A 15,548-nucleotide genomic window follows, 5' to 3' on the forward strand; every position below is an offset into this window, starting at 1 on the left:
AGTAAAGGGAATGACAAAAATGCATACAGTTTAATGTTCAGCATTTCTCAACAAACACCTAAAAAATTTAGTTCTTTACATTTACTGTAAGTTATGGCTAGGTAATATCTCACAAATTAAATATCATCAACATTGACAATTATGTTCTTCACAATAAATAGTTTACTACTTGCTACAGGTACACATCCTTCTTCTTGTAACAATATCTTCATGTGATGCAAATTAAGAAAAAATATTTTCAGCAATGTCAAAAATTATCATTCAGAACAGAATCTTGTTCAACTATGTATTCCTCCAGGGAAACTTTCAGACTATGTTCATATGTGTGTTGAAAGAAGATCTTAAACATGATTTGCTGGCATGGGTTAAAATAACAAAGTCTATGATTTAAAACAAATTCTAATTGCTAATAAAATGTGATATCCAATATGTCAACAGGGAACTTCAACATAGCCTAAAACCTACAATTAAAACCAAGCTTGAGCCAAGTTTAGGCTTTCCTTGCCTTCAATGAAAGTGTCAGAGACTGGTATTGTTTTTTGCTGTTGTTGTTATGTGATGTCACTGGTAACCCTTTAATCCCCAGAAGTGATTAACATGTAGCTTCTCCCTATACTATTCTTACATTAACCAGGTAACAGGTAATGAGAATACTCAAACTTATCAAGTAGAAGTTATCTTGATCTAACATCAAATTCTTGTAAGTAATTTACAAGGAAATGTCTAGCAGCTAGAATGGAGAATTTACAATCAGATCTCAGGAGTTAAAGGCCTAAAAAATAGTTATAAAACAGTCTCAAACAAGGTGATTTGTCACAACACTAAATTTGTTTTGAGGAACCTTAACAGCAAGCTTTGACTTTGTCCACTAATTTGAGTAACACCTACTGTCCTATGACTAAACATATTACACACCTCAGGAAGGTGACCTTTGTTGGGTTTCATTAACAAACCCAGGACTAACAGACCACAATAATGGTCTTTCAGGCAGGGCTAGAACACTGCTAAATCAAACGGCTGAAAATTGCAGCCAAGTCCCCAGCATAAAGCAAGTTAAGATACTGCTACTACTCATGAAAAGGATTAAAATCCATTACAGATTTCCATGGCAGTTTGTAAAGTCTCCATGACCGCTTAGCCCCCTGGATTGGGTAGTTCAAAGGTGGGTTAAGACAGCCCAGGCTTAGTGAGAAATCTGATTTTAGATCTGAAAGTTTTGAAAGAAAATTTAACAGAATTTATTTTGTCTACAATTTGATAATTAGACATTCTGAAAAGAAAAGAGGAAACTATCTGGAAAAGGCTTTTAAACTAAGAAATGGAGAAACCAGGGTTAAAAATTTCACCCTGGATTAACGCCAATCAGCCTTTGAACCACTAGGCCCTGGGTGGGGAGGGAGCATGTTGCCAAAGAACACAACACATGAACTGGTCAGGTGTCAAATACAGACTTCTTGTACTATTCCCACAGCTAAGATCAAGTGTGGTATGATTACCAAAACTAGGTGGAAACCATGTTTTTAACAAATTGTACAATATCAGCAAATGCTTCATCTCCCTCAGCTGTTCTGGCTGGTCCTCCTTCAGTAGCTAATGTCACAAACCCATGAAAAGATTGATAGTTCTTGTGCTGGACTTCAATGTTTGCATCTCGCAATCGTTCTACATAAAGGAAGCCTTCATCTCTTAAAACGTCAAAGTTTGCTGTAATAACAAAAGTAGGAGGTACTCCTCTAAAGTCTTCTGCCATTAAAGGAGATGCTTTAGATTGGGTCAAAGCTTCCAGTAGAACAGGTGGTAGTGTTGTTTTTGGTTGTGGAAGCCATGTAATGCCTGGTGTTGACTTTTTCAGATACCCCATATACTTTGTTTTGATGAGATGTTGTGAGTGATTCCCAGACAGAAGAATCTCCACGAGGTCTGCGGAGCCATTAAGGTATAGCGAAACAAAATTGACATGGTCTTCTTGAGAGAGTATGTCATTGACTGCATTGGCAGTGTATGATGGCAAGTTAAAGTCCAGGAACTGTAAAGCAGGATAGATGAGAATCTACAGGAAGAGGAACAAGTCAGTTCATGAGATCCAATTTCAAATTGACACTAGGGCCTGAAATCACATCCAGTCTCAGGTGGTGGCAGGAAAGAATTCTTTAGCATCACTTTGTCATTCCTACTCTCTTAATCTTTTACCCTCTGATATCAGTATGCATATCTTTCATACCGTTCTCTACATATTTCCCAAGTTGCTGACAAGGAGAATTTGTTTAACAAACAAGAGCTTCTTTAACCAGTGATCATTTCCTTAATTCTTTTACAGAAGTTCAAATAAACATTTTCATATAGACCTGTGCTATTGCTGCGCAAACGGTGAAAAACCATGTAAAATCAAACTTTTAATCAAAAATCCTTCAAAAGGCTTCGAGAAAACTCCCAATCTAAACCATGTCTAATGCAACATTGAAACAAAAAATTGATAAAAACTTAACCATATAAATTAGAGAGATTTTAACTTGGCGGCCTGACGTGGCACTGTTTGAAGAAGCCACTACTGCGCATGCACAAAAACTTAGATATGTCCTGTAATTGAGAACCAAGGCAACAGCCACACATCCATCAGTCACAATAGTTATTTTTTCACATACTTGTGCTCTCAAATAATTCTGCCTACAATGCATCTCAGAGACTTCAGCCAGGTAATGAGAAACTGCTGCTGCCAAGTTTCCACCAGCACTGTCGCCAACCAACATGACTCGTGTGACATCAACTCCATGGTCTTTTCCATGGTTGAGGAGGCCAACAGCTACATTGTAACAGTCATTAAACTGTGTTGGATAAATATACCGAGGAGCTTGCCTGTAGCTAAAAAGGAAAAAAAGTAGGTCAGTTGGTGACCTTGAATGTTACTTTCCTTTTCAATAAGAGGCAAATTATGAGGTTAGAGATTTACAAGAAACATTAATTTACAATGCTCTCTTTCATTTTGTAGACCTCTTGTAAATTGTTTTAATGCATTTAAAAGGTCCCTGCTCTTGTAATTGCTTTTGGGATGTCTATAACAGTAAAGAGTGACAGCAGGATGAAGTAAAATCAGAAGAATGGCTCTGAGACTCAAAGAGGGTGTATTATTAAAAGGAGCAATAGCCCTTCACTTTCACAGGTGGTTAAAAAGTAACTTCTCCTTTAAACATCAACACGTTATCCAGCAAACATATCATGAGAACAGACAAACTTATCTGCTAACTTCTCTTGATTAATTTACAAGATAATACAATGAAGCAAGAGGAGAGGAGACACTACCAGTAGTAGGAGCTTATAGAAGGTGAAAAACTGAAGTGACTGCAGAAATAGTTGCAGTCCATTGCAAATAAATATATATTTAGCTGGCATACACTTTATAGTTAAAAATTGTTGGGGAAAAAAAGAATCAAAGTAACTTTGCTTTAATTAGCCAGCAGGGCCCAGTTGATCAGAAGCAGATTAGCACTAAACCAGGGTTAAATTTTAATCAAGGTTTCCTTATTTCTCTATTCAAGAGCCTTTTTGGAATAATTTTCCCTATTCTTTTTAGAGCATCCAATCACCAAATTGTAGACATTCAAAAAGAATTACCCTTAATTCTCTTTTTAAGCTTTCAGATCTGAAGTCAGATTTTATACCAACCCTGGGTTATCTTGACCCAGCTTTGAACAACCCGGCCAAGAATTTTATTAGCCCGAGGTTAATAACAGAATAGCAGTTTCTTACTCCGCACTCACAACAACGATTTGAGCTGACACTGCAAGTCTACGGCAGAAGTCATCATATCCATCTAGAGAGAAGAAGTACTTGCATATTAATGTTAGGATTATGAGTAAAAGTTTAATATGCACATTCACTTTTTATCTAAAATGTAACAGAGTTCTGCCTATCTGATTAGTTCTCCAGAAGCATTTTTCCATTCATTACATTGTTAATATTGTGAAAAACTAGAATATTATCAAATGTTTTTTTTTTAACTAAATTAAGCAAGTTCTTATCAATAAAGATTTAGAAATGCAAATTAAGCAAGACCACTTTTATAAACACAGGACCAAAACTAGCAGCTTTGCATCAGGGAGAGAGCGGGGTATTCAAGGTGTTAGTGTGTTAAGGAATAGTACAACCTTTGGCAGAGAGCAGCCTTTTCTTTTCTGTCATGATGACGTAACTTACCTAAGCTACCTATGGTCCAGCCTCCACCATGAAAGTAAATTACTCCTGGTAAAAGAATTTCTTCGTTGGATTTGCTTCCAAGAGAATCATCAGTTTTATTCACCGGTTTGAATATCCTCACACGAACACCAAATATTTCAGTGTCATTTATTTCCAAAACATCAGAGTAACTATTGTTCTTGTACAATCCACTTGTAAATGCAAGCACTGATACAATATTTGCATAATAGTTGTCACCCAGTCTAAATAAAGAACCAATATAAGCCTGAAAGAAGATCACTGTCAGTCATGAAGTGAATACTTATCTAGCAGTCCATGTAAGTTGTGGTGGGTTTGTTCTAAATTCTCAGTTTTATATCACGTTAATTGGCTGTAAGACTGAAGCACTATCTGTCTAAGCCCTTTTAATTTCATTAACTTGATCCTAAATTCCCAAGATCTAATTTGAAAAAATTCCAGATCAAGACAATGCAATCTTGCTGCCAATTTGTTTGTCAATTTTCATTATTAATTCTGGGAAGTGTCATCTGAATCATTTCTGGGAGCAATTCTGCCCAAATTATGACTTCAACTCTTACTGTGGTTAAGAGAGTAATTAACTGTCATATCTGGACTATATTAACAATCATTTCGGGATTTCAGACCCTCTTTGCAATCACCAAATGGGTCTAAAATTGTGACTTGTTACAATGCGCAACATTGCTCAGGAACAACATTATTCTCATGAAGGCCACATACCTAAATAGGTAGAAGATGAAAAGTATAAGCACAAGGCTGTGCTCTAAGAAAAATTGAAGGGAGCCCTGTGCTTTGAAACTGTGAAATCCAGGGTGCCCAGCTTGTTGCTTTATATGAAACAACTTAAGATTCCTGAGTTGCCCAAGAGCAAAAGTAAGGCACCAGGGGCCACCAGGCGCTGCTAGACCACAGCCCTGAAGCAGTTGCTTTAGTTAAAAGGGAATTGTATGTTGACCAAGCCAAAGATGGTTTCAAGTTTGTTTTACCAAATGGTCATTTTGTCTCAGCCAAGAAGTCAATCCACTCTGGGTAATTTTTTAAAGCAGGTGGATTTGATTGATTGATTGATTAATCAAAAGGTTACAAAGCAAATTTCCCCAGACTCCTAAATTAAGGGTTGAACTGGAGATACACACATTCAAAGGCTTAAGCACTTCCTGCTCATCAAAATGAAACAGTTCAAACTATTATTAAGATTGCATAGTGATGACATGATTTAACGAGTATACAGAAATTCATTATTACATATCTTGCAGGGTAGGTACTATGCTCTTCACTGGGACATGTTATGTAATTTTAATTACACAGGATAGGGTAGTACATATTTATATAGGGTCAACTATACGGGGCAGGATTACATATATTATGCATTTTATATCTGTTGTAGTTCAATTTTATCCTTGGTCCAAATTTTATTTCCTTTGTTTCAAACTCATTATCATACATTAACATGACCAAGAACAAAGGAAAATAAAATTTGAACCAAGTATAAAATTGAACCACAACATATACATTAGATTAGTTTAGTTTAGTTTTATATACATTAGATTAGCTTAGTTTAGGTGTCCTCATTTAGTGGGAAACTGCTATTGATTTGACACATTAATAAAGTTTATTATTATTACTATTATTATCATTATTTTTATTAATATTGATCATAGTCTGGGCTTCATGAAGTGGGCCTCATTAACTATGGGGTTGGTCATGGGTTGCAGGGTACAACCCTCCTACAACAAAACCTTTCTTTGGGTCTAACGTCATCATTGCATCTACAGACTGCGTCCTCATTCAAGAACATGCATTAAGAGGCAGTGTAAATTGTCTATGTGTTCAGAACTACAACTTCTGGAATGGAAGAGATCTAAACTGCAATGGAAGCCCTTATTAGATAGTTTTCCATACAAAACAGGTTAGTTAAATGAATGTTTGTTGCAAGTTGGAAGAGGTTGATGTCAGCTCAAGTCATTGTATGTCTCACGATGTAGAGTCAGGCTGTAGATCGTAAATGTAGTGATCGCGATGTTTCAACTACTATACTGCAGCTGCTAGTCTTCGTAAGGCGACGAGGTCGAAAGTTTTCGTGTCACTATAAATAGACTTGGTTTGGTGTTATTGGTGTGTTTTGGCGCGCTGTCACTGGTTAGTAAATCCTAAGCACATTGCGAACTTTTGAAACGTTAAGAAAACTTGTAACACTGGGATAAAAAACACATCCAACATTTTCGTCACCATAAACAGCTTTTGGCGAGACAGTCACTGTACTAACTGAAATATCTGAGTGATATTTAAGTAATTAAGTAATTAAATTAGAAACTTACCAGGTCCCTTGCTAACACGAAACTAAACCCAACCAACTTGAATTGCCATGTTGAATTTATTGGAAAATCGTCTGGTAATGCAACGTTGAATAATCTTTGGTATACTCTGTTAAAAGCAATAGCCAATAATACTACGAAAACACAGAGGAATACGACAAAAGTTCGCATGTTCTCGACAGCATCTCCTGAACCTCGTTACAACCAGACATTACGAAGAACGTAGTAAGGCGGACAGCGATACGGGAATAATGGGGGGTCGTTCCCAATCCCACTCCAGTATAACCATTCACAAATATACTTAGCTATTAACAACCAAATGCCCAAATGCCACTGCACATTAAGACCAGGCACCACTAAGTGCAGTAACCCCTAGTGTATATCTAGTTCAAGGCTTCCAGTCTGGAAAGGAATTACAGTCAAGTTGCCCATGACCAGCAGGTCCACGCTATAAAAGCCAAAACAGGAAGTGCTTTCCTCTAACCTCCCCTGTAATCCTCAAGTTGGTGCCAAAGTAAGTCTTCCTTTGGCAGAAACGTACACAGAGCAACACTACTCTTAACTCAAAAATTGCTTCAATAGACCTCTCATAAATGGCTGGCCTAATACAATCATCTTAGTGACATGTTTACAGACAAAATAATTTTCACTCAAAAGGCTCATTTGCATGAATGTAAGAGAATGATAATAATGGCAACCATTGATGAAGAGATCCACATTTTGGGCTGCAAAATGTTCAATAGTTTTCATTGAGTTTTAATGCTTTAAAGACAAAGGTCGGTCAGCAGGCTGAACAATTTATTTAAACCTATCACAACTCTTCACAGTAACAAGTAAAGGCATTTCTTGGCCCCACGGCACTTAACGTGGCTTGTACCAGTTTTCATCTTTTTGATGGTTTGTAACTTTGAAAGAATACAACAGAAAGACTGACCAAGGCCAGTTGAACATTTTTACGGGGTTGAATTATATAATCATTGGTTATCCAAAAATAGGTGTCATTTCGTCACTAGCAGTTTCCATGGCAATGCTTTCATAGGCTTAAGGTGGCTCGTACTAGTTTCCTTGCACGGGGAACAGAGAACTCTTGTGTCACGCGCGGGAGAAACGTGCGGAAGAAGCGCGAGATCAAAAGATGAAAATTCAAAACAGATATGGTGGCGCGTGGATTTTTTCTACTCTTGTGAGAAGTTCACCCAAGAACGTGTATTTGATGTGTTGAGCGGCCACTGTGAATGCAGGAGATTAAAAACTAAGATAAAGGAGACGATTTTCGGAGAAGTAAAGGTTGCTTCACTTCACATCTAAAAGAAATATTCAACCGATATGAAACCTTGCGATGGAGAAAAAAAAAAAACTCAAGTGAAGGATAAACTACCTGAAGTGAAAGAAGACTTTGAAACTTAAAGGAAAATAATATGATATAGCCAGAAGTCGTTTGTAGGATTTATAAGATAAGCCCGAGAGGCTGTCATTGACAGCTGTTTAAAGATTTTCTTAGCTGTAAACAATTGTAAACATCAAATTGTAGGCGCTCGCGCGAGCACACACAACTGTCAGCGGTAGCTATAACAGATCCTAAGCAAATGTCTATCTTATAGAATCCAGATTTTTAAAGGCGTGAGAACGCGCGTGGAAATTGCTAAACTCACGAAAGCTATTGCATGAAAACAAGTCTGGTGACCTCTTTTTTTATTGTTCCAATATGATAATAACGCCGAAAGGAATCATCAGAAAATAAACTAGAAAATTCTACGGAAGGAAATTTGCCATGTGTGAAAATTGCCTTTTTTCTTGATTTTCTGAAATTCCGCTCCGTATAATTTTTTAAAAATCTTTGTGCATTTTCCTTTTCAAGTGCCAAAAGCAATCACTGAAAAAAATCATAGGGTCACCGGGTTAGTTTTCGAATTATTTAAGCCACAAGCTAAAAAATGCGTCTGAATAAGCCTCTAAAAGCGTTGCCATGGAAACTGCTAGTGACGAAATGACACCTATTTTTTGATAACCAATAATTATATAATTCAACCCCGTAAAAGTGTTCAACTTGCCTTGGTCAGTCTTTCTGTTGTATTCTTTCAAAGTTACAAACCATCACAAAGATGAAAACCGGTACGAGCCATCTTAATCTCGCGCTTCTTTCGCATGTTTCTCTCGCGCGTGACGCAATAGTTATCAGTTCCTCGCGTGAGGAAACTAGTGCGAGCCACCTTTTAAGCTATGAAGAAATTGGAGGGATGACTTCTAAGATCCTGCCTTTAAGAATACTTGAATAAATCTCAATTGGCCAAAAACTGTTAGACATAGTGACAGAAAAAATAAAAAAATTTAAAAAGTTTTAATCTGCAACTATATCTGGACTTGTTTTAAAAATAACCAAAAACAGTGTTAGGGTTATGAACATCCTTTAACAAGTTGTATCTTCAACGAGATTAAACACTAAACTTTTCATTACCAACAGCAGAGACACAGTGGCCTCATGGTCAGTGCACTGAACTCTGGGTCAAGAGGTCTGGGTTCTAGACCTGGGCAGGTCAATGTATTTTGTTCTGGGGCAAAGCACCTTACTCTCACAGTGCCTCTCTCCATCCAGATGTATGATGTAGTTGGTAGTTGGTCCAGCTTTAGTGAGTGGTATATCATATGTAGCAGTTTTTTCCTTGAACACAATGCAAAGAACATGTTCTTGAATCATTTCCAGTCTCTTTCCATCAGATATATTGTACAAAAGTTCTTGACCAGCTGGCAGTAGGTTAAAGTTGGTAAAATTGCATAGCAGATGAAGTTTAGGCACTAAATTTTTTAAACAAGAAGTTATTCTGTGTATTAGTAGGGACCTTAAGCAGTCAGGACGGCAATGCCAAGGAAGACTTCGATTAAAAAATGAATTTCTACTCTTAGTTAGAATTTCAAAAATGGCTGCATGAGCTTAGTACTCATACGGTGTCACAGCTCAACTTCAGCATGACGTATAGAAGTAGCGTTGAGTCCCAAATGGAAATTAATTTAATTTGCCGTCACGGTTTCGGTTCGCAGATGACGCAAATTTTGGCGATTTCACATTGTTGTTTTGCATAGGACGGCTAAGAAATGTACAAAGTTTCAAAACGCACGTGCTGAGCTATTGTTCTGCCAATTAGATCTCTTGTTTTTCCACGTCCTCGTTGCCGTCGCCGTCATGGTTGCTTAAGGTCCCTAGTAATTTGTGTATTTTGATGATTCTTAGGACACATTTCAAAGTATTTGAATGTGAAGTTTTCTACATATTTGCTTATTTATTTTTCACCTTTATAATTCTTTAATTTTGATCCCAATTGGCGGCAATGCTAAATACCCCCCTGATGCTTAAAGGTTTTTTTGTTGTTGTTGTTGTTGTGTTTATGAAAAGTACATGAAAAGATTAGTGAGTGAATCAATTAGGAACCATTCTTCTCATCAGGCTTAGCTGGGAAATTCAACTCTGCAATGGCTTCGGAACAGATTTGATTCACACAACAACCTTTTCATATGCTGAACCAAAAATACATTAATCATCTTTAAAACAACTTCTTAAAGTAGTTTTCTAGGAAATATGTTGATAAAGGCTATGACAGGTAATCAGGATTGGCTCCTAGATACACCAGCATGCTTACTGGACCCTAAGTTGGTCCAAGTTTGAAATTAAATCTAAATCTGGCCTTGCATCACTATTGCACTTATAACACACTAAAATACAGTAATTTTACTTTTATTGTATAACAGGCTACCTACAGTATACTCTAGACTTCTTACAAACATCACAAGATCTATTTGAATTCTTACACATTGACCTTAACTCTTTAACTTACAGAAGTGGTTAACATGTATCTTCTCTCTGAAATATCCATACATTATCCAGCAAAAAGGCAGTGAGAATACTCAAAATTAACTGGTAGAAGTTGTTACCTTGACTAAACACCAAATTCTTACAACCAATTTGCTAGAGGGGAGAATTAACAAGCAGATCTTGGGAGTTACAGGGTTAATCATTAAATCAAATTTAGTAAATCTCTTAAATTTATTCATCACTGTGTTGCAAGTGACTACATTATGAGATAAACAATGATAACTTACTACAGTTGCCTTTTTTGACTGTCACTTTAAAGTAACTCCAGAATGATGCTGGTACTTCTTGGCTCATCAAGCACCAGGAATATGTTACACACTGACATTCTTAAAAAGCATTGAGTTTCCCTATCTGACTGAGACAAAAATAGGGTATTTACTGCCTACACAGAGTTAATTCATGTGTTTGTTACATCACATTTAGATTATTGCAATGCTCTTTAGTATAAGCTTCCGCAATATCAATATGATTGACTTCAAAAAGTTCTTAATGCGGCAGCTCGGGTTACATGCTTAATTCTAAGTCTGCTCATATTACTCCCATACTTAGGGAACTTCACTGGTTGCCGGTGAAATTTAGAGTAGAATTTAGGATTGCGCTTTTAATTTTTTAAAACGTTGAATGGCCTAGCACCACAATATTTATCTGAACTACTTGTTGTAAAGCCTAAAACTAGATACAGCCTGCAGTATGATTCTGAAACATTGCTGCTAATCCCTAGCGTGACACAGAAGACTTTTGGAGATCGAGCCTTTTTCCATGCTGGACCAACAGTATGGAATGCTTTGCCATCTAGTCTTAGAGACTGTAGAAACATTGACTCTTTTAAAATACAGTTGAAGACTTATCTTTTTAAGAAAGCTTTTAATTTGTAATTTTATATTCTTATTATTAGTATTATTTATGCCATCTAGCTTTAGATACTATATGAACTTTGACTTTTTTTAAGTACAGTTGAAGACTTATCTTTTTTCTTAAGAATGCTTTTAATATTGTACAGCACTTTAGAATATTTTAATAGTTAAAGCGCTATATTAAATGTAATACATTAGTATTTTTCTATACACAGTTCAGCTATTTTTGCTTTCCTATCTATTTAATCATCTTCTCTAATCAATGGCCTATTAAAAGCCTTTATAGCCACTTCCAGGAGTGTAAAAATAACAATCATAAATTCTAGCTAAACTAATGAACACAGACTTACTTATGAAGAACAGACTCGGTTATTTTATCAGGAATATGGGAAATCTTTTCAACTAACTGCAAGGGGTTGTTACTAACCAGGCGCCCATTCCTCAAAAGTCCCAGTAACTTAAGGGGCCTGAAGTCACGTATTAAATCAAAATTTAAAGGATCGGAAAGCAGTTCTGGCACCCAAACCAGTCCTTTTTGTTTCTTTAGACAATAGTTTTATTGTATCATTTTCAAAACTTTTGAAATCCCCATCTTGAAAGAAAACAGAACAGCTTTACAGGCCCATTGAGTTACCAGGACTTTTAAGAAATGGGCCCCAGGAGATGAAACAAAAGTTTCACTGGTATAACCCCTCTAATATTCTTATATTTCATTTGGGCAAAAATTTAGTTTAGATTGTCTTCCTGCCAATTTAACTTATTGTTCATTTCATGTTTGCAAACTGTCAGAAACTACTGGTTACAATTTTACCTAAATTCTAGTTCAAAGTAGCAGACACTCATCTTAAATTAAATTAAAACTAAATTAACTGAGCAACCTAAAACCATTTGTGTGAGTTTGTACCTTCAACCAGTTGAAGATGATGCAGACAGTTTTAACAATTTTTTTAACAATACTTTATTTCAGAACAACATGTAAATACATAATTATTAAGAAAAAGGAAACCCAGAGGTTGGCCCGATATCAAGGGTCTCCTATTTATGTGAAAAATCTTACAGAACTAGTTAATAAAAAATAAAAAAAGTCAAATAAGAAACAGCTAAATATCAATTATTAAATGACGATTCAATAAATATTCATATGTTTCTTCAATTTTGATTTAAACTCACAAACGTTAGGGCTGTCACAAAAATTAAATAAATTAATAGGAAGATTATTCCAGGGTTTGATAATTCTGACAAAGAAAGAATTTTTGTAACAGTTCAGTTTTGCGAGTTTGAGTTGTAGTTTATATGGGTGGTTAGATCTCGATTTAGTGTTTTTACAAAGTTCAAAATAGTCGCTGAAATTCAATCCATTTAGATTGAATACAGTTTTATAACATTCCACTAAGGAAAGGAAATCTCTCCTTTGTACTAAAGAGTTCCATTTAAGAATTTTACACCTCTCCGTGTACGCCATCTCTTGTCTTCTTTGGCCTAAGGCAATTCGCGAGGCTCTTCTTTGTATCTTCTCAATTTCATCGATGTCTTTGATGAGGTGTGGTGACCACACCTGGCAGGCGTATTCCAAGATTGGACGAACCAAGGTTTTGTACAAGTTTGAAAAAATATCTTTGTTTTTACCGCCTACTGTGCGTTTAAGTAAGCCAAGAACCTTATTTGCTTTGTGAACTATTTGTTCAACATGTTTTGACCATTTCAGATCACTAGTCATAATAACTCCAAGATCTTTGTAATTAGATACATCCCTCAACACTGTACTCGATATATTGTACCGCGTGGACTTTTTGTCTCTGTTATGTGTTATTCTCATGACTTCACATTTGGTAGAATTAAATTTCATCTGCCAACGATCCGCCCATAGGTTGAGGGTGGTCAGATCTATCTGTAAAGCAATAGAATCATCGATATTATTTATCTGTCGGTAGATTTTAGTATCGTCGGCAAATAATTTGGCAGTAGACGTGATGATGCCAGGTATTTCGTTCACATAAATAAGGAACATAACCGGTCCCAGTACTGAGCCTTGAGGGACACCAGATGTAACTGGTGACCAATCCGAGTACGATCCACGTACCTTAACTCTTTGTTTTCGATTGGTTAAGAAGTTCTTGAACCACAGGTGCAGCTGCCCATCTATCCCGTACCTATTGAGTTTTAAAAGTAGGCGCTCATGAGGGACACTGTCGAACGCTTTTGACAGGTCCAGAAATATTACATCAGACACTTTAGACGAATTTCTTGTTAAGCACCAGTCATTATAACAGCTTAAAAGTTGTGACACTGTCGATCGGCCCTCCAGGTATCCAAATTGGCTTGGGTTTAGTAGTTGGTGTTCCGTCCAAAATGAGACAACTCTCGATTTCACAATCTTCTCCGCCGTTTTACTGATGATAGATGTTAGCGAGACCTGGCGATAGTTTTCCTTTCTATATTTTGGTCCCTTTTTATAAATTGGAATAACGTGTGCAATTTTCCAGTCGTTGGGTAGTGAGCCGGATTGGAACGACATGTTAAATAAGTTACAAAGTGACGTAGATAGTTCCAGTGCACATTCTTTTAGGATACGAGGCGATAATTTATCAGGACCTGGGGATTTGTGTATGTTTAGGTTTTTCAGATGTTTTTCCACTTCGCTAGGTGTACATAATACATTGCACAACTTTTCATTGAGAACATGATCAAATTCCGGAAGAGACTTTTGTTCTTGTGTAAATACTGATGCAAAATATGCGTTCATATGTTGTGCCATTTCCTGATCCCCAGTAATTTCTACACTTCCATCTTTTAGGAACAATAGGTCGTTAGTTCCTTTTCTTATTGAACGCATGTAGTTCCAAAAAGGCTTGGAATTATTCTCTACCTGCAATTTATCTGCGAGTGCCTCAAGATGTCTCCATTTGGCTGAGTTGCATTTCTTTTTCAAAGAATTGTTCAAAGTACGATAGGCGGCCCAGTGATTTTCATTGTTGGATTTTTTTGCTTTTTTATAAAGGTGTTTCTTTTTCCTGCACAATTTAATTAAATCCTTCGTAATCCATGGAGCGATGTTTTTTCTTCTATGCCGGTACTTGGGAATACTTTCGTTTACCGCTGCAAAATAAAGGTCTTTCCATGCTTCCCAGTTAGCATTTATGTCTTGTTGTTCAATTGTAAAGTACCAGGGTGAATAACTGAACAAAGATCTTAGATGATTCCAATCTGCCTTGTTGAATGCATAATTTTCTTTAGTTGAGATCCGTTGTTGGTAGGGGCGAGTGTTTACGATGAATGTTATTGAATTATGATCGGAGAATGGTTCACCGACTTCCAAGTTATTTATCAGGTCGATGTTAGTCGTTAGTACTAGGTCTAATATGTTGTTCCCACGAGTAGGCTCGTCAACCATTTGATACAAGAAATGGTCTTGAACTATTTCAGACAGGAGGTAGTGATGCTCAGATGATTTAGTAGGATGGTTCGTAGACCAATCAAACTCGCTTAGGTTAAAATCTCCAGTAATGAGAAGATCTGTGGTTGTAATCGAAGAAAGGTATGACCGAAGGTCTTCCAGAGGCTTCAAGTCACTATTTGGCGGCCTGTAAAATGTTCCAATCGTTAATTTCTTCCCTCCGTCCGTGATTATATCAACAAATAGTAACTCAGAAGGTAGATCTTGGTGTTCTCGTATTGAGGTGATTATGTCTTTCTTCGTCGCGATCAAAACACCACCGCCATGTCTAGCTCCATTGCCGGCGCGGTCTTTCCGGTAGACAGTATAATCGCTACCAATAACTTCCTCACTTGAAATCGAACAGTCTAAATGCGTCTCAGTTAGAACAACGATATCCGCTTGACTATTAGCCCGTTGCAATTGTAATTTGGTAACTTTGTTGACAATGCTCCTGGCGTTTGTGTAGAATACCTTCAACTTCGAAGTGTGATTTTGTCTTCGAGGTCGTGTCGTGCCTTTAGGTGCGTAACCGGGATTTATTTCAACATCACCACTGTGTAGGATCTTGAAAACAGCTGGGTTAAAAGCACAGGAGGCATTTGAATAGTATTTAAAACGCCTCGAGAGGAACTTTGAACGCTGCAGGCTCCTAAATTTTCGAAAGTTACCACGTGTAGCGACAGCGGTAGCACCAACGTCTACATTTGCACTGAAAAATACTCGTGGCCAAGAAACGATCTTTCCTGATTGTGCACGATGGTAATAATAGTCGAAGAGGCCATTGTGCGGAGGCAAATTGCCCAAAGAGGCCAAGAATATCGCCAAGAAAGCTGTAGTCACGAGAGCACAACCTTCCGCCATAATGTATT

General features: G+C 36.9%; 1 protein-coding gene across 1 annotated transcript; it reads right to left on the reverse strand.

Annotated features, from left to right (window-relative positions):
* Positions 1–11: 11 nt before the first annotated feature.
* On the reverse strand, positions 12–6,773 carry LOC111325531 (deacylase AADAC). The gene is made up of 5 exons (XM_022929359.2): positions 6,528–6,773; positions 4,192–4,456; positions 3,745–3,808; positions 2,643–2,859; positions 12–2,050 (listed from the first exon to the last, which is right to left on the reverse strand). Exons 1-5 carry the CDS (start codon positions 6,693–6,695, stop codon positions 1,502–1,504), a joined length of 1,263 nt encoding a protein of 420 aa, XP_022785094.2. The 5' UTR covers positions 6,696–6,773; the 3' UTR covers positions 12–1,501.
* Positions 6,774–15,548: the final 8,775 nt, after the last annotated feature.

This window comes from Stylophora pistillata, chromosome 7, assembly GCF_964205215.1.
Source record: "Stylophora pistillata chromosome 7, jaStyPist1.2, whole genome shotgun sequence".
NCBI classification, from domain to species: Eukaryota; Metazoa; Cnidaria; class Anthozoa; order Scleractinia; family Pocilloporidae; genus Stylophora; species Stylophora pistillata.

What these genes read in the sequence shown, in the direction of transcription:
- LOC111325531 (XM_022929359.2), bottom strand. Translation starts at nt 6,695, where the DNA reads ATGCGAACTTTTGTCGTATTCCTCTGTGTTTTCGTAGTATTATTGGCT. An exon ending in CTGGACCATAGGTAGCTTAG is followed by an intron (nt 3,809 to 4,191) that starts GTAAGTTACGTC and finishes TCTTCTCTCTAG; the next exon opens with ATGGATATGATGACTTCTGC. An exon ending in ATCGTTGTTGTGAGTGCGGA is followed by an intron (nt 2,860 to 3,744) that starts GTAAGAAACTGC and finishes TTTCCTTTTTAG; the next exon opens with CTACAGGCAAGCTCCTCGGT.